Source organism: Vanessa cardui, chromosome 18 (genome assembly GCF_905220365.1).
Source record: "Vanessa cardui chromosome 18, ilVanCard2.1, whole genome shotgun sequence".
NCBI classification, from domain to species: Eukaryota; Metazoa; Arthropoda; class Insecta; order Lepidoptera; family Nymphalidae; genus Vanessa; species Vanessa cardui.
The window spans coordinates 10,084,933-10,105,136 of record NC_061140.1 but is presented as its reverse complement, the minus strand read 5'-3'; the positions used below and the strand labels follow the sequence as shown (position 1 = coordinate 10,105,136).

General features: G+C 32.1%; 1 protein-coding gene across 1 annotated transcript in view; it reads left to right on the top strand.

The window, feature by feature from the left end:
- Positions 1–20,040, top strand: part of LOC124537288 (putative phosphatidate phosphatase) — a 105,157-nt gene extending 85,117 nt beyond the window's left edge. The window contains exons 4-6 of the mRNA XM_047114080.1: positions 13,904–14,065; positions 15,853–16,029; positions 17,329–20,040. Of these exons, the coding sequence (XP_046970036.1) occupies positions 13,904–14,065; positions 15,853–16,029; positions 17,329–17,442 (453 nt within the window). The 3' untranslated portion in view covers positions 17,443–20,040. The remainder of the gene's footprint in view (positions 1–13,903; positions 14,066–15,852; positions 16,030–17,328) is intronic.
- Positions 20,041–20,204: the final 164 nt, after the last annotated feature.

Below are 20,204 nucleotides of genomic sequence, written 5' to 3'. Positions count from 1 at the left end.
TCCATGCATATGAAAGCACTTATAATCCTGTATCTGATCTTTCCTCACACTTATCAACCCATCGGAGTGAAAGAAATATAATATGGCCGATGTGGTTAATATTCTTTCAGGAAGGATCCTTCTTGTTTCGTAAAAAGTTTGACTCCCTAAGAAATCTGTAGCTTTCAGCAAAGATCCCGTCCATTGACCCCATCAAGTTGGAATATAGATATACAAAGGCCATTGAATTGTATTAGTGATGGGCTTGTAAAAAATCCACCAATAAAATTTATATATGAAAGTGTCACCCTGTATACGAGTATAGTGTAAGTTCCTTGAGATAGTATCGTTAAAAAGTTTTAAATGAAGCGAACGTTAAGCGTGCTTAAATCACCTACATTACTTCAAGTAGAATAAATGCATTCTAAATAACAGTCGTTCACGACTAAATTGAAGACTTCACTTTCCATTACACGCAATTTATTCGAGAGGTCTGCTTCATGCGTTGCGACTCTTGACTAGTCATGTGTACTTGTGTGTAATTATTGAGTACAGCCTTATTTTCTTCTCGCACGCCATTTTTCCGTTAGTTCGATTGAATTCATGCATATTTAAAACTTTTGTGATTAAAATATGGAATGTCTGTTTATTTATTTATATTGTAATGTTAGTTATTTTTTTAATTACTTGTTGTTTAATTTTGTTACTTATTAAATATTATTTGTTTTGTCTCTAGTGATTAATTAATAAAAAAAATCAATTCTTTTTATTTATTTTAATGGCATTTCAAAATGTTTGCTATAAGTATGTTTTTTTTATAATATGTATGTATTGATTTCAGACGATGAAAACATGAGTTCACATCGTCTCATAAATAACAATCAAAGTTTGCATTTGACATTTATAACTTGCAACGACGTATACATGTAACATAAGGCAGTCTGGGTAGGTTCCATTATCACATATACAACTGCTAAGGAACAATACTTAGTATTTTTGTGTTCCGGTTTGAAGGGTGAATGTAGCAACGTAACTAAAGTAACAATTGGCATAACATCTCATTAACTAAGGTTGGTGTCGCATAGGCTATGTAAGATTTATATGCTATTCTTCCTGTCCCATAAAAAAATGTATATTGTAATTGTACCAAAATGTTATGCAAAATTTCAGTTCAATTGGTTAAATGGCAATGATTTACAATGAAGGTAAAGGAATTGACACATAACAACAATTCATTTAATTAAAGCAACCGCTCGTTCTTGTGAATGCAAAACGGTTTTGTCTTATCATCAATTTATCGATAATATGCATCCGATTGTCTAACAAAATTATAAGCGAATCCATTGAAAGCTATGGAGATTGAAATTGATATTATACAAATGGAAGCAAGACACGATTGTACGAGATCGGTTTCTTGGGAAGTCGGTACGAGTTGTATTGTATGCTAAAGGGCTTCTATATAATTCAATTGCGTTATTACTGACACGCCGTCTAAATAAATTTACTTAGATAATATACATATATGACATAAAAACATTCGAAAAGTGAAAGAAAGTAAATATTTGGAAACTATATGGTAATTTACGATTGTAAATTGTGAACAATATCAAAATAAACTTTGTTCAAGTCGGCTTTATTTATAAGGACTTTTGAGTCGTTCATTTCACTAATTTATATTAAGTGAAACTACCGACGGTTCCTAATGTAGATTCTAACTGAGAAGTATCGGGAAGAAATTGGGTAGTAAATGCTATTAAATTTGAAAGGTTTCTTCTTGAAAGTCAATCAGTATTAGCTCTACGCTTTTTTACCATGCATTTAAGTGATCTTGTATTGAATATATTTATAAAAAAGCATATTGCTTTTTTATAAATATATTTTTAACAAGCGATTGATTTTACGAATCTGAACGATAGCATAACGTGTGTGATAACAACTTGATAACACAAACTACTAACCTGTTACGTCACAGCGTAGTGTATTCATTCATGGGTACATTTGCTTATTACAAAAGTAATAATCGTCCATGAAAGCATTTATCACTCCCAAACTACAATTGTTATATTTAATAACTCCCGAAGCGTTAACACTATCAATTACACGCTAAATATTTATTGAATCGCCTCCATCGTTCCCTCGTTTCATCTCTAACATTGAGCTTAATGTACCGATTTAATTAAAAATTATGACACATCTCAGAACCCCTACGCTTACCGTACAATTCTATAACGTTCCATACGCGCGCCCCTATTTTAACCTCTTCTCGTTTCCATTTTACCATGACCCATCCTATATTCAATTTTTGAAAAGAACTATTATGTTTCGATGGTTCTTGTTATATTGGACTTTTGTAATAATAACTATTTTATTCAATGCCGCATGAATGAAGGTCATGGTGCTGCGTACATGTCATCTTTTCGATGGTGTCATGGTATTAGTAGGTACGAAATGGAAGGTCGAATTAGCGACGTTGGTTTTTGCTATTGTCGAGATATTTTCATGTCTTTGATTTTTTCATCTTTATGTCCGTTTGTCACAAATACCGTTTTGTTAAATACCTAATTAATCTTTAAATTAAGTATTATAACTAATGGTTTTTAAAGTATCAAAGGTTCTTTAAGTTAAGTTTTCCTTAACTATATGTAGTTTTCTAGCTCTTTTTTTCGAGTTCATTATGTTTATTTAAATTTAAACTGTTTTTTAATGCAGTCATAACCCTTTGTTTCAACAACCTCAATAATAAGCTCCTCAATAATGTAATAACCTCACAAAAATACTATCTAAAGTAAACAAAATAAACTAAGTATTAAATTAATTTCAATCAACTTCTTTCATTCATAGTTTTCTTTACATACTCGTAAAATATTATAAGAATAGGTGGAACCAAGTCAACCTTAACTATATGTTATATTCAGATTTATCCGCCACCATATCGTTTTTTATACATCGGCCGACGTTCCTTCAAAATCGCACCTGTCTGTAGATGCAGCTGCCTTGGAACTTAGTTTAGTTCCAGCTATATATTTCTCTTTATTCGTATTAGAACGCTGTGAAATTGGTAAAAATCGTGGTTGTTAGCTAAGCCAGAGTAATGTTTAAATTCATGACTATAAAATGTATTGTGTTTAAATAGTTTGAATGAAAAAAGGCCTAATATGGGGTAAGATTTCATTATAGTGTTCCAGTTCAAAACACTCGTCTAACCACACACATAAACTGTACACTAGACAGATTTCCTCATATGTAATGTATACATGATAAATTGTCAGTTAATCTCGCCGTGCGACCGCGTAGCTTGTCACAAATTAACTCCAACAACTTTTAAATTAGAACATTAACCACTGTTCGAGAGCTATGTTTATCGACTTTAAAGTAAATTCTATTCTATTTTCTAAATGAAATTTGATACGTCTCGTAGAAATATATAAAAACTTTTTTGGAATAAATGTCAAAAAAAATGGCAAATGTATTTAATCATTTTAAATCTTTTATAATTTGAATTTGGAACTTCAGAAGGGAAGCAATAAATCAAAATGAATCAAATAAAATGTACCTAACTAGTAATAACCGGTTGAGTACTGTCTACAAAGAAATGTAATAATAGTTCGTTTATAAATAAGGTCAGCAATAAAATTTATATTTGTGACTCAACATTTCCTAATTTCCTCTATATATTTTTTCTAAGGAATGATTGAAACTTAATACCGTTGAAATCAAAACGTTCAAAACATCTGAACGTTTGATTGAGTATTTGTTGTCGTAACGATTTTTATTGATGACAATTGGTCGTTATTACTGAACCGAATGAGAAAAAACGTTTATTTTAAAGGGCGAGAGACTATTTAATTGTTTTGTGATCGAAGAAAGAGTTTAATGGTCTTGATTCTATAGACTTGCCGGACTATAAGCGCACGATTATTGAAGTGCATTTGAATTCATTCGATAATAAATGTGTGCGTGTATGTGTGAATGTGTATACGTGTGAGTGTTTTCATTCATTCGAACGAAGAGGTTTTTACGTATCGTAATACAGTCATCAATTTTATTGTAAGACAAAAACTAACAACATACTATCAGGTGATTCAATGGCTATTCATTTAAAAAAATATGTTTATTGCTCTGTGCTTTGATTTAAGTACATTTTTCTTTTTTATTACATTTATGTTTTTAAATAGGAATCTTTTCGTTTCCTTTTGCGGGCTATCTTAAACTTTAAGAAATGTGTGAAATGCGGAACTTTGTCCTACCTTAGACACAATGTCACCGAAATTTTTACGAAGTTTTTAAGAAGCACATACATTATTATCCTTGAACGATATACGTCTCAGTATATGTTAGCGGGTCATCAAACGAAATATATATAGATCAGGTGTGTCTATCCCAGGTAGGGTAATTTAACAATCTATGTTAAGGATAATCAGTTCTCGAGTTAATGGAAATACATTAGAATATTTATACCTAGCACTTGTAAAAAAAAGATGATTATCAGATAAATTGTTGCCAACATTGCAATAAAAGTTGACTGCAATTAATGCGTTTGTTGACAAAGCAAAACATTGCAATTTAGAATTATGTGTTGATTCAGCGATCTCACTTTACGTGTTGACATTTGACAACGAACCTATCTGTTTGTTCATGAAACGAGAATTTCTTACTTATAATATAAGCTATATACGACGATATGTTTTTTTTATTATCTCAGTATATTTATGTCTTAATAAATGTTTAGTTTCAGAATATGTGCTTTGTGTAATATCGAATAAACAATAATAAAGAATGAAAATATTTTATTGGAAATAATAGCTTTGACACAACAATGCTTGTGGTTGTGGCCTCCTTGAGCAAGAATAGCCTGTGAATAGGACACACAGAACTTCCATAACGAGACGTATATAATATTTTATTATTTTATTACTGTAATAATAAAAATGAATTTAATACGTCTAATTTTTAAAAACTCCTATCTCTACTCTTACTATGAATATAAAAGTAACTTATTCTGGCTGTCGTCCTATTGCTTTGTTGCCAAACCGAATTCAATTAAATTTGATTAAATTTGATACATAAATCTGCAACTCTAAGAAAGGACATAGGCTACTTTTTATTCCTAACATCGAACGACCTCCTAAAATGCCATAGATGAAAACTAGTGAAACATTTTACAGAAGTCGGTATTAGTGGTATACGAATTACTACTTGATTACAACCACAGGCTTAAGTAGCTAAGATATCACAAGCAACTCCAAGCATACCTAAAGTAGATGCAACACATTTATGTTCAATAGTCAATAGCTTTAGTGTCAAATAAAGCTACTAATAATTTAGCATTCATAGATATTTTTTAACTTCTTTTTGGATCTTTCTGAACGAATAATTATATATTTATTTCAAATTTATTTACGAATGTAATTACAGACACAAGGGACATAAATGCTCAGTTCCCAAGGATGGTGGAACATTGGCAATGTAAGGAATGGTACTGGCCACCTAATATGAGATGGTACCTTTGCTCGTCCGCCTTCAAATACCATAAATAATATCTAGATTTACCGACTATTTCGTTGAATAAGCACTTATATATACATATGTATGTGATTCTGTATGTATTTCTGTGTTTTATTACGTAGAAAGCCGGAACCGTTCATTAGTTATTATCCACGTGCAAAATGTTTTTGTTCTTTACACGTTTTCAAAATACCAACTTTGATTACAATAAGGTCTGATCCACACTCAATTATGTCGATCGCGATGATTGATATTATCGCGTTTCTCGATTCAGCGATAATAATCGATTTTATTTACTTGCAATAACATAAAAATTGTATATAAAATAAATTGTATATGTATTTTATATACAAATGCTATATAGTTTAATGCTGAGCAATAATTTTTAAATTTTGAATTTAAGTTTACTTACTTTTATTCAGGTTCTGGAATATACCAGAATCTCGAAAAACATTCCTTATTATCGTTAGTTTTTTCTTTTAATAAGTTATATATTTATAAAAATAACTTGTAAATAATGATTTTCTCGTTAATTTCATTTATAGGAAATTTGAGACCGACGCTTATAAACGCGCGACGAAAATTTTCAAACTGAACGAGTGTGTACCGACCCTAACGTTAAATCTGGGTCAACGAAACAAAACATTCGTATTATTTACGAATGTACGCGTATTGTTGTGTCTGTCAAATAAACCAAAGAGTTTGTTTGAGGAATTTGAATTCAATAACATCGAACTGCCTGTAATTACCCAACTGATGGGATAGCCTTTCCTTAGAAGAGAAGGTTTTGAACTAATACTTAACAACTTATTTACTTACTTAACAGGATATATTACATAAATATTCAATTGCATTTATCTACCATTACTTTGTTTTTTTAAATAATGAAAAAGAAACTTTAGTGTTTCTAGTTGGTTCATCTCTGTAGAATCTACTTTTCGAACCGGTAGTAACTTCACATATAATTATTAAATGATGATTCTAAAAAGTGCTTGTAAAAGCCTACTTTAATAAAGTATAATTTAATTTTCATTTTAATTTTATCTGCAGTAAACATATTTAAAGCGAACTTTTACAGAAGTATTAAGTTTTCGCAATTATTCTATAACTAAACTAAGTCCACTATTTCGTATCCCACAGCTGGGAGTGCTCTATTGCTATAGAAGTTGTTTCATCATTTTGATATAGCTAGTATGTAAATCCATCAATCCTTATTCATGTCATATCTTGAAAATGATGGATAGGCAATGTTTTCCAGCGCATAGCAGTTTCTTCGTCATTTCTCTTTATCGCCAATCATATCTATAATATGCTAATAATATATATGTAGATAGTTCGTAATATTACGAGTATAATCGTTCAATAAAACCTGACACGGTTTAAATGAGCCATTAAACATCCGGGTAGCCATTGTTACCGTCAATGGATTTACTGCCTTATTTTTCATTTGTGAATGCACGATCAACTCATGAATAACCTTCTCGACTTCTTGTACGTCAATCCTCGACTGCCAATAGCTAATTTATAAAGCCCGAGGTCCTGGTTACAAACTCCAGTACAACCCATTAAAAATATGTTGGGTTTTCTTGTCGAAAATTCCAGTGTTCATCCTCCTGCTTTTTGATAAGTACTTAAAACTCGTCGGATTCTGCGTGCGGGAATAGAGTTCAGTTGTTTTTATACCCACACTTATTATAATATGTCCCATGCTGATAGGTTAATGTGCCTCAAGATTTGAAATAAAAAAGCGAAATTTGTCAAGAAGAGAATGTCACATGCTTACGTGTCAGTTGTCTTTTTTATATGCAGTGTTGTATATATATATCCCATTCTAAGTACTCAGGCTTACTGGTACTCGGTACGAACCTATTAAAACCTTTTTTTAAGAGATAATTTTTAATCACCTGTCACCTGTCAATCATCTACACAAAACCAGTTTAAACCAGTTTTCAGCCAAACTTTCGTGATAGAATTCAGCACATTATTTTGGTCTTGTTGACAATAAAACTTAGTATATTGAATACATGTATATAAGTTTATCTACGTATATCACCGTTGTGTTTTTATAGTTATCTTTTAATTTGTAACAGAAAGACGAACAGATATGTAGGCCACCTGGCTGACCTATAGACGGTGCCAATGTAAGAAATAGAAATCATTTACTACGCCAAAAAACAGGCACGGAAAACCATGACACCTAAGATTGTTTATCTTCAGAACAGTAATACAAATTGCTTTTTGGCGGTAGAATCACTATTGGTTTCTAACCAGATGGTAATCTGCAGTTCTTATTTCAATATTTTCTAGTATCAAAGTTAAATAAATAACTAAACGTAAAATCACTTAATTGAGTTGTATAATATAATATTAACAAGTATCAGAAATCAGTAAAAACTCAGAAGACGATATAAAGTCGTTTAATAGAAATCTTCTTGGGCTTGGCTTTTATCTAAAAGCTAATATATGGGACAATCTATCGAACGTAACTGCGAAATTGCTTCAAGAAATTGATTCATACCAAATTTCATCGAATTCGGTTCAGTGGTTTAGCCGCGAGAGCGTAACAGATAGACAGATGAACGGACAGATAGAATTACTTTCGTAAAGATGATATTGAATCACAGAAACGCAATAAATTATTGACTTCAAATATAATATTATAATAGGTCTATTAAATCGAGACGCGATATCACCTTCTCGATATCTATAAGACGATTTTACGATTGGTTTTATCTCGACCATATCTCGAACCAGTTTCGAGCCTCCGGGCTTCTTGTATCAATGCAGGTATATTACATGTCAACGACGTGTTATGATTGAACGAAGCGGTTGATAATTTACATATTCCAGCTTAGGATTATTATATATAGGAAATTGGAAAATGTTAGATTGGATTCTAATTTTGTTTCATGAATATCATATATGAAATGATTTGTGTTTATATGTCGCTTTCGCTCGCGTTTAAGAGTTGTCATGTGTTAGGCAATAAAGTAGCCTAATCTTTTCTTGGAGTTCAAGTTTGCTTCATGCTAAATTTGCTCAAATTCGGTTCAGTGGTTTGGTAGTGAATTGGTTGAGCGACAGTCAGTGAGGTAGAGTTACTTTCACATAGATTTTACATACAGATTGTACAGACATATAGATTGTACAAGAACATACGTTTTGAATATTAAATAGTATTTCTTTTATAAACGATTCCTGAAGTTAGTCCTCGTCCGTGGGACAAGGATTTCGAACTTAAACCGTCACGTGAGTTGCATGATGAAATTTCATGAAATGTATTCTAGTTTCCTTCCGAGTACCTTTACCGCCGAGTGAGAGATAAAATTCATTATATAAATAATAACGTGACAACTTAACGGTACTTACCATAACTCAAACACGCGAACTCCGCTTGAGAACCAGTAGTTCTCTATTGGACATGTAAAATTTTATTAGAGAAATTTTAATACTTCAACAAAAATCCATATAACATTATAACATCAAAATCAAATTAAACATTATTCAAGTAGGTTTTTACAAGCACTTTTGAATCGTCATTTTACGATTAAGTGAAGTTACCACCGGTTCGGAAAATAGATTCTACCGAGAGGAACCGGCAAGAAACTCAGTATTTACTCTTTTCCCAAATTTAAAAAACAGTCATGTTATTTAATTTCTATTATTTATGCATGTAATATATCCTGCCTGGAAGTCAAAAGGTATTAACTCCACGCTTTTTTTTTCATCTATAAAATCTTGTATCGAATAATATGCCTTTTTTACCAATGTACTGTTTATAAACGATTTAATATAATATACGATATATAATAATTTACGAAACGGCGAAGTTAAAAAAATGTCTGCGGATATGTATAGCCCACATTAGCCGGACCTGAGCTTTGAACCAATGACTTCGAGATTTTAGGTTTTATGTCTAGCTACTCAATCGATGAGGCAGTCAGAAATTATACACCAAAGATTCCGTAAGTGCTTTTGGTATATTTTGTGGCATGTATTGTTTGATCGTTCGGAGATTTGATTATTTAAGAAACTATAAATGTAAGAGTACACATTCAATAAAATAGTAACAATGCCTCGTGATTTCAACGAACTCGCAGAGCCCAAGATGGATCAGCTCTGACTATGAAATTGCACGCCTGATTGTAAGTGCCACAATATTTTCACAGACAATCTGTCCGCGAGCGTATTTCCGCGTCATTATTGTTGTTTTATTATCCATCGCGAGTTGTAATTCATTGTAGCTTACTTTGTTTCATAGAAATCCAGAATAAAATAAATACATAAAACCTCTTTTTTCATAAATGGTATAAAACTACTTGGCTTTTCACGTCTGACTGCTCGTTCCCTAACTTATCTACACTAATGATTGGAAATAGACTTAGCTGATGACGACCTCCGTGGTCGAGTGTGTACACCGGTTTTCATAAGCACGCCACTCCGAAATCCCGGGTTCGATTCGCGGCCGAGTCGATGTAGAAGAAATTCATTAGCTTTCTATGTTGTCTTGGGTCTGGGTGTTTGTGGTGGCCTCGTTACGTCTGATCATAACACAAGAGCTTTAGCTACTTAAATTGGAATCAGAGTAATGTCTGTGATGTTGTGCATTATTTATTTATTTATTATTTATTTATAAGTCATTCTGTACTAGTGAGGTCTCGTGTTTCTAGTTCAATAGACGTGAGTTTAATATCGCGTACATCACAATATACGTCACATATCGCAAGATGATTTGCCTCGGTCACGTTCCTGGCGAATCAATTTAGCTCCGGCACGAACACGAGATTGTACCTAGCTACGATATCGTTGATTTGTTGGAATATAAACAGACGTTTACGTTATATTTTATTAGACGTCGTAGGAAGTTCACACGAGTTGTATTTTGGTTATGAAAAGTGGTTGAGTAATCTGGTATGAATATGGTATTGGAATTTACACTGATAACAGAAAGAGTCGTTAAAAGACGGTATCATATATTTCAATGATGCTTATTTTGTTTGTTAAAAGGTTATAACATTATAGAACTCGCTATCTTATTTTTAAATTCATTTAAATCTGATTATTAGATAATTATTTTTTCCTATAATCAAACATTTTCATTTCAATGTAAATCGATATTTTTTAACAATTAGGTATATTTAATACCTCATTGTTAAAAAACATCGATTTACAATTACTACATCAAAAGGTTAATTTTAATCGTCATGTTATATCAAGGCGATTTCTCTACAATACAATAAAGGCATATCAGTAAAAATGTCAAGGGAAAAGTATAAAAAGATTTAAGACCGTAAACGCAGAGCAATGTAATAATTTACCTTGTAGGTTTTAAGAATTCGCCTCCGATCGCGTTCCAAGATATGGAGAGGGTAATGTTAGTTTAAACAATAAAGAATATTACAATAAATAAAACAAGACGCTTAGCGCTTAACTAAAAGGTCGTGCTTAAACTATGCCTTGTAAAAGATAAATCAACACACGAGAATGTTTATGGGCCTTTATGAAGACCTATGTTCCTATAAAACGAGTACATTAATGTATGTTTGTATATTAAGTTATGTAAAGGTTGTTTCACGTGTAATTTTTCTAACGTTCATTAAATTCAAAACCTGTAGTCAAGAATCGTGAGCAATGATTAATAAATACAAAGCCCTACAGTGAATGTATAAAAAGTTTTATTTCTAATAGTTCATGCATATATTTTTAATACTTTAATTTTTACATTGAAGCTTCTGTTAATTCTTTGAAAACGGTTTAGTTATCATTCGAATGTGTTTGTTGTTCTACTTATCGAATTGAAATTTCGATAGCACCAAGAAGGTGCTAACGAAGATGAAACTTAAAATTGGCCCTAATATTGTACCCTAAAGACGCCAAAATACAAAGTTATTATATAAAGTCAACTTGTATTAATAATCGCGTGCAAATTAGATGAATGAATATAATGAATGATATTGACACTTGCTTACGTGTAATATAGATAAGGTTTGCTGTTATCTCGCTTGTTTTACATAATATTTTCTGCGCATTCATTTCGGCGTAAACATTTGAATATAATACTTACATATTTGCTTAATTTCTGATGTATTTAATTATACAAAAATAAAACCTTTAACAACAATATATTATATTTATTAAACAAACATTGATAACAAGATTCTTAATATTTGTAGGAGATCGCTTAATCAATTTAAAAGGTCAAAAGTATCATAAATATTATATTGTAAATTATGTGGAACGCTACTTGTCGTTGATTCCTTGTGAAATTACTCGCCTAAGGCTCCCCAGTCAGCCTCGCTGACCGCGTAATTACTAAATTACACCGGCTTAGTATGCAAAACGCGAAAAATAAATATTTTCCCAGTTTATAAAGGCAACAGATCGTTATAACCGCCAATTTTGGTATAAAACCGATTATCGACTATATGAAACTTGTTTTCGATGATGGACCCGATTCGATGATTGACGTATGGCCAATGATGAAAAGATTGTATAATAACAAGGTAAGGCATGTAAACAATGCTATGATTAATATTAAAAATAAAAAGAATGTGCAAGTAGTCGAATGAGGTTTTATATTTTTAAAAATCTTATATATTAATAGCGTAAGCTGCTCGTATAAAATCGGTTATGGTCTCATCTTGAAGAACTCCAGTAAATGTGCGGAAAATTAAAGAGGATTGTTGATTGCAATTTATTCAATTGTTACGATTAAGTTTAAGGTTTAATATAAAATTGAGGTTAAGTTACTGGCCAGTTAGAGAGCAATAATACGGCTGTTTAAGAAAAAAATTAAAGATGTAAACAAAATGAAAATAAACGCGGGAGATCCACTAGTTTATAATTAAAAGGCCAACAAGTAAATATGTAACAAAAAGTCTAAATAAACATAAATACTAGTAGTAGTAGATATTGATGCAGTAGTCCTTATCAATATAGTCTTAGGGTCTAACTTAGCTCTTAATCACACTGGTACACTAACCATCTTAAAATAGAGATATACGTACACGGTATGTTTAGTGGGACACCAATTATTCTCGCGAGCCTACACTTAAAGCCCTACTGAATCTTTCCACCTGTAATGTAATATAATAAGTTGAAGTCTGAAGAAACAAGTTTAAATTTAAAATTGATTTAAATGCATTTTCACAAAATAATTTTAACAGATACTACAAATGAGACGGTATCATTACATGCAAACTTGTATATCGAGTATGTCTCGAGGCGTAGCGGCAATCAGTCAAATAAACAAAGTGGAATGCTTTGACCGTAAAAAAATAATAATTGCCTGACAATTTACAACTATCCCGACCGGTTATACTATGGAAAATGATTGGCGTACTCTTCAAGAATGTTTTGCAGAATGGCTTATAATTTTATGGCTAGTATTTGCATTTAAAATTACGCGTGGATTTTTAATATCAGGAGTTAACTAGCAATTCATAGGTTATCGCCTATTTCATTCAATTCGATTCCGCAATCAGTTGGCGCTTGAATGAAAATCTCATGAGAAGTTGTTGTAATTTTATGACCATTACAGTTCCACTTACTGATTACATATATATTATCTGTTGCAACTGCTAATTTGGAATGTTTGATATGCAACTTTATGATTATGTATTAATCAATAGACTTGTATTATTGACTTTTCTTCTGATATAAGTTTTTCTGAAAGTGACGAGTTTATGACAAAAGATCAAATATATTCTTTGTACGTCAATTGTTTAAATTGAATGCTTGATAAAGCGAAGCGAAGCTGCATATTATGCATATTATATTCGTATTAACCTTATCTGAAACGTGCTGTATATTCCGATATAAGTTTTATGTGTTCTTATTTTGTATTTTTTTCAGTCAGATACATACAAGAGTCCGTGTAGGATTGTATTTAGTATAGATAACTAATTGCCTCGATTATTCAGTCTCCATCTTATAAGATAGGTTGGTCCTGAAATCATCAATCTTATGAGTTTTTAACCATAAAATTGTCAATAATAATTCAGAGAATCGTCTGATCTCTTTACAATTGTACTTTAGGATTGTGCGAGCTAAATAGTTGAAAAGAAAAGAATATATTGACTATGCACAAACTTGTTGGCGTGTACCTACTTGAGATTGGTCCCGTGACCGGAATTCGTTCGGAAGAACCGTATGATCAATAACATATCGATTTTCTTAAACAGTGTTATTACGACAAGCCTCATCTTACACTATAATTATTTTTTCATTTCAATATTTATTCTTATGTTCAATATCATCATAAGATATCCATTATCTTGATATTGCGTAACCTAAATTAAATAATTCGTCATTAACTGATTTATCTTTGCCAACAACAGTTTCTTTCATTGGATCTGAACTTATTGCCTCTATTTTTTTAAGGATTATAATATCTTAATATTTTTCACCTTGTTGACAGGTATGTAAGCCGGATATTGATTGCACTCTTCCGGAGAACAAATGGCGGTATATCGAGAAGTTTACCTGCCTCGGCACCGACGATAAGTTAAAGAAGGAGATGAGACTGTCATTCCCGAGTGGACATTCCTCTTTCTCCGCGTATACCATGTTCTACTTTGCGGTAAGTTTAAATAACTTATATAAGTTTTAATAACTTATATAACATTTTAACAGACTTTTTTTAAGTATTTTTTATGGCATATGGGCCACCTGATGGTAAGTGGTCACCATCACCCATAAACAATGAAGTTGTAAGAAATATTAACTATTTCTTACATCGTCAATGTGCCACGAACCTTGAGAACTAAGATGTTATGTCTCTTGTGCCTGTAGTTACACTGGCTCACTCACCCTTCAAACCGGAACATAACTATATTGAGTATCTGCTTAGTTACAAAGATAAAGACACTTATCATATGAAAAACAGTTACAAATACCTACTCACGATAGGACTATACATGGCTTCAGTAAATTTCTCTTACTAAAGTTGAGAAGTTAAATAATTCGAGACCAGTCATTATACCACGTAAACATTGCGCAAAGGATGCATTTACTAAGGAAAATTTTATAGGGCGGTTGTTTACAGTAGATATGAAATTTTATGTATGTATTTAATATGCCTTACCTATATTAATAATAAGGAAACTGCGAGTTAATTTAAATGCTAAAAACTTAGCTTAGATTCACAGACCTTTCTTAAATACAATTTAAATTAGAAGTATATTTATCGTGTTCATTGTTTTAAAGATTTATAAATTTGCAACGTTCTACATTTCATCGTTATTAATTAACACTAACTGTGTTTAAGCACACTTGCCCATGCCCCGTAGCGGCTCCGACACATTCTCCCCTATAACTTCTTAGCGTGGCGATTTTGGTTCCGCCCCGATAAGTTATGTAGGAAATTACCCCGTGAATATGTAAACGGAGATGTATCGATCACTCAATCAATTTATTCGATCTTTGTTATTGATTTTGCTTGTTTCCTCATTTCATTAAGACAGAGAGAGCGTAATAAAAGATGATGTTTAAGTTGTTTTCTTTTAATATAACTATTTACTATTTACCCCATATCCATATTATTTATTGTAGACCAGTTTTCGCCCGTGACTGCACACGTCTTTAAAGGATTCTCTGATGATAGCCATCGGTAAAAGCAAATGTTACGTACGTTACACTTGATGAAAACCGAAGATATGAAACCAAGGTTTGGTCAAATTCAGATCAGTGGTTTGTTTGTGAAAGAGCAACTTAGCGACAGACAGAGAAAGAAAGAGAAAAAGTTATTAAATTAGTTTAGTTATATTGGTCCTTGCTTGGAGTTCAAGTTTGCTTCGTACCAAATTTCATCAAAGTCGGTTCAGCGGTTTGGTCGTGAAAGACCGACAGATAGACAGAGTTACTTTCTCATTTATAATATTAATGCATATATATTTGTGTGATTGTACGCGACTTCTTCGTATCTTAGTATGAAAGCAATCTATGCATATAAGGAATGAGCATGCTTTTTGTTTTTTTTTCTTTTTTTTTTAAATTCTGATACTTGTAATATTAAGTGAGTCGAGATGGACCAGTGGTTAGAACGCGTGCATCTTAACCAATGATTGCTGGTTCAAATCCAGGCAAGCACCGCTGATTCATGTGCTTAATTTGTCTTTACAATTCATCTCGTGCTCAGCGGTGAAGGAAAACATCGTGAGGAAACCTGCATGTGGCTAATTTCATAGAAATTCTGCCACATGTGTATACCACCAAACCGCATTGGAACAGTGTGGTGCAATATGTTCCAAACCTTCTCCTCAAAGGCCTTTAGCCCAGTGGGAATTTACAGGCTGTTGTTGTTGTTGTAATAATTAGTTAAATGAAGTCGTAGATCAAATAAAAATATGGTTCTCTTTTTTATTCCAGATGTATCTCCACAAGCGGTTCACATGGCGTGGGTCGAAGCTCCTCCGCCACGGTATCCAGTTCGTCTTGATCATGATGGCGTGGTACACGGTCATGACGCGAGTGTCCGACTACAAGCACCACTGGAGCGACGTGCTGGCGGGCTTCAGCATTGGCCTCATATACGCTGCCGTTGTGGTCAGTTCGCCTCTTTAACTTATATTATATTTAAACGTATATATTTTGGAGCTAAATACTAAATAAATAAATATGAGACAACATCACATACATTACTCTGATCCCAATGTAAGTAGCTGAAGCACTTGTGTTATGGAAATCAGAAGTAACGACGATACCACAAACACCCAGACCCAAGACAACATAGAAAACTAATGGTTATCTACATCGACTCGGCCGGGAATCGAACCCGGGACCTCAGAGTAGCGTACCCATGAAAACCGGTGTACACACCACTCGACCATGGCCCAGTGGTTAGAACGCGTGCAACTTAACAGAAGATTGCGTATTAAGACCCAAGCAAGCACCACTGAATATTCATGTGCTTAATTTGTTTTTATAATTCAGGGAACCTGCATTTTTCTAATTTCATAGAAATTCAGCCACATGTGTTCTACCAGCCCGCATTGGAAAAGCGTGGTGGAATATATTCCAAATCTTCTTCTCAAAGGCTGAAAATTTACAGGCTGTTGTTGTGTCTCGTTATTTATATTGTATGTTTTATAATTAAAGCTAATAGCGGACGTGCGTCACTGTTATATATACTAAGCTATACTATACTAAGCTACAAATCTTCACGCTTTCCTGTCAACAATAACTCTTTCAACTGTATCGGATGAACGTTTCAGCTTTCGATGCTGCTAAAACCGTTCTTACATGTGTATTTTTAACTAGTTGTTGCTTGGGTTTCGTTCTCGTTTTAGGGATTGGACATCAGTAGTAGGCATAAAAAGTATAGCCTTTGTTTTTATTTAGACGACCTCCATGGTTGAGTGGTGTGTACACCGGTTTTCATGGGTACGCCACTCTGAGGTCCCGGGTTCGATTCCCGGCCGAGTCTATGTAGATTACAATTAGTTTTCTATGTTGTCTTGGGTCTGGGTGTTGGTGGTACCGTCGTTACTTCTGATTTCCATAACACAAGTGCTTCAGCTACTTACATTGGGATCAGAGTAATGTATGTGATATTGTCTAATATTTATTTATTTTATTTATTTGGAGCTTATATCTTGCTTCATCGCTGATGGTATTGTTATTATGAGAAGGTACAAGCTACAGCTGTTGAAATAACTTTCTTTGTTGTCTTGGTCGTACTGGAAGTAGTCTCTTTATGGAATGAGCATGTGTTTTGTAGTTAGTTCTCTTTCGGTCTGTTTGAGACGCGACTATTGCGACTATCATTCAAATTTGTCAAATAATAATTAAAATAAAATAATAGTAAGTACATATTTTACTATTTTTTTTTATTGTATTCCACAGTTCACCTTCATATCCGATCTGCGCAAGACGCCACGCAGGCAGACGGTCAACCACCACGACAACGAACTGACCACCAACGGCAACACGCGCTCAGCGACCGGCTGGAACGTCTGACACTCCCCCGACTCCCACAGCTCGCTGAGCGAGGAGCCATGACCACCGAACGTGTCATGGATATCCCATGAATACATGGACTCGTAACGAACTTGCTTACGTAAGCATTTTCCATTTTTAATATATAAAAGTGAGACAGTGGTCATGTTGAACTATTATGATATTCGATAATTACGTGAATGAATAAAAACGAACGCGTCCCTTTTATGTCACTTAATGTCAACGTTTTGACATTAGCTGTCAAAAAGTTTAAAATGTCAGATTTTGACAACTTGAAACTGTTTACAGATAATTAATATCGTTATACAACTTGATACAAATATTATCGAAGCGTTACTACAAATTATTTATTTTATCCAAATGTTTTTACTGAAAACGAAATGACGTAAAATGAAACGTTTCAAAAAAAGGACTTATATATTTATGTATGGATATTATTTGATTAGAAATATATTCTAAATAATGATTGTTCGGTGAAGTGCGTTGGGGCAAGATCGGTCAGACGGTCCGATAGAATTTCAGGCTGATTGGACTATTTTTTATACATTGTACTCCAGTCTATATAAGTAGCTTAAGTAACTCTGGAGTACAAAATTAATAAAAAGGTACTCGAATCAGACGTAAAGCCGATTTCACCTTCAACTCACTAAACACGAACTTATATATGTAAGTAGTAAATAATTGTAAAATGTTAGGTTATGTAGTTACAACTAAAATAATACAATTGTTCAAAGAAATGACTAAATTTAAAAACTGAACGTGAACAAAATATGGTCCTTTATATCATAGAACAGTATCGTATTTATAAATATGTTTAGCGAGTGTTTCATTAAGCATTGGTTTTTCTCTTTTTGTCATAAAAGATTCGGCATTCGAGAGAAAGAGACGCACCGCTGTTTAACCAATCACTCCCTAAATATCTTTGTTTGTGGGACACAAAAGAACGCAAATGCGCAAAATAATCTTCTTTAAGCATAATGCTGTTTACAGTCGTATTTTAATACATTTTATTAATGTCATCTAGATCCAATGGATTTTCATCTAGATTAGCAGGACTATATTAATTATCAAAATTTCAATATTTTTACATAATTCTACAAAGTACCGTACGTGATTTGTTGTTTCAAAATTCAAATTTTCAATACAAACATCGATCAACGTGATCGATAAGAAAGTTCCACAGATAATTATTTAAACTCGCGTCTTCCATACAAATACATATTTTATTTTAGTTAATTCGTCGGCTTGTCACGTTTACTTGCTCGTATGACATGCTATGACTATTTGTAACGGTTAATGTATGTATATTTTATTGCTATCAGATAAAAAACAATTACATCGTAGTTATTTAAATATAGAATAGAAAAACTTGGACCTTTAAATTTTATTGTCTTTTTTAATTTCAAATATTATCCAAACTATTTTTTTTTATTATTAATAATCACATTTGTATCTCTGTTCTTGCACTTCTTGTTGTTTCTTTTCTTTCTTTACATATATATATATCATAGTATATAAAATAAGACATAGTTAAATATAGATTATGTATTTGTCATTTTTAAAACTGTCAATTCGTAGTCATAAAATCACTTAGCGCAATTAATAATGTAAGAAATTTTGTAAAAAAAATAGTGTAGTCAATATTTCATTAGAATTGTTCTGATTATCTCGGAATTGGAGAAATATGTTAATAGAAGTATCCTTAAAACTTCAAAAATATTATTAATAGTTTTAAATCAACTATATGAGTATTTTACAGTACAGTACAATTATGTTAAGTTAATTTCGAGGCATTTTCTAGCAGTTTTTTTTTTAAGAAATTGGAACGCATTTCTAGTAATATACAACGTTTTTATTAAATATATATAAAAACTACACGCTCATTTATATAAAATATTTATTTGTAGATGTAGATAATAAATACCGCAGTCTTGAAGACAGGGGTTGTATTTTTACTCTGTGATATATTATTGTAAATAATTGAAAACAAAAATGTTGCAGTTTTATTAGTTTATAGAAAATTGTATACTTTTATGAGTTTTTAAGCGAATATTCAGAGGTGCATATTATTCATGTAATATAACTTTGAAATTTTTTTAATCTATGTGTTAAAAATAGAGGTTTTGGCGGGAAAAACAGTGTAAACATTTTACTTAATTTCAGATTACTTATTAAAAATTTGAGTGTATATTATACGTAAATATTTAAAATTGCTTTGTGCCTTATATTACTATGTTTTTAAACGTACATAAGGTTTTTTTTAAGTAATTTTATTTAAAATGCAATGTTTTGAAGAGTGTGGCCTAAAGGGCTTATGTAAAAATATTGTATTTGTAAATAATAATCTATATGGTTTTTGAAAATCTATAATAATTAATATTTTAAGTCACATTATAATAAAAAACTGTTGTTTTAAAAAAAAGTAATATTTTAAGCATATAACGTGTACAACATTTACAATGCACCTAAATTATTTATATTATGTAGTTTTATGAGCGAACACTGCCTACAACTAGATTTTTTTTGGCAGCTATTTATTATATTTTAATAGTATAATTAGGAAGAATACAGAAGCATAATAAATACGTTCTAAATTAAGCCAAGTCTTTTATTATTTCATTTTCAATGCTAATTACTCGAACAGCGTCATCTATCGGAAACATGTGGAACTACGTAGAAATCGATGTTAATTCATTAAGTATCACACAGATGGCGCTATCTGGAGCAAAACATTTTAATGTTAGAATATTAACTGAGTACAT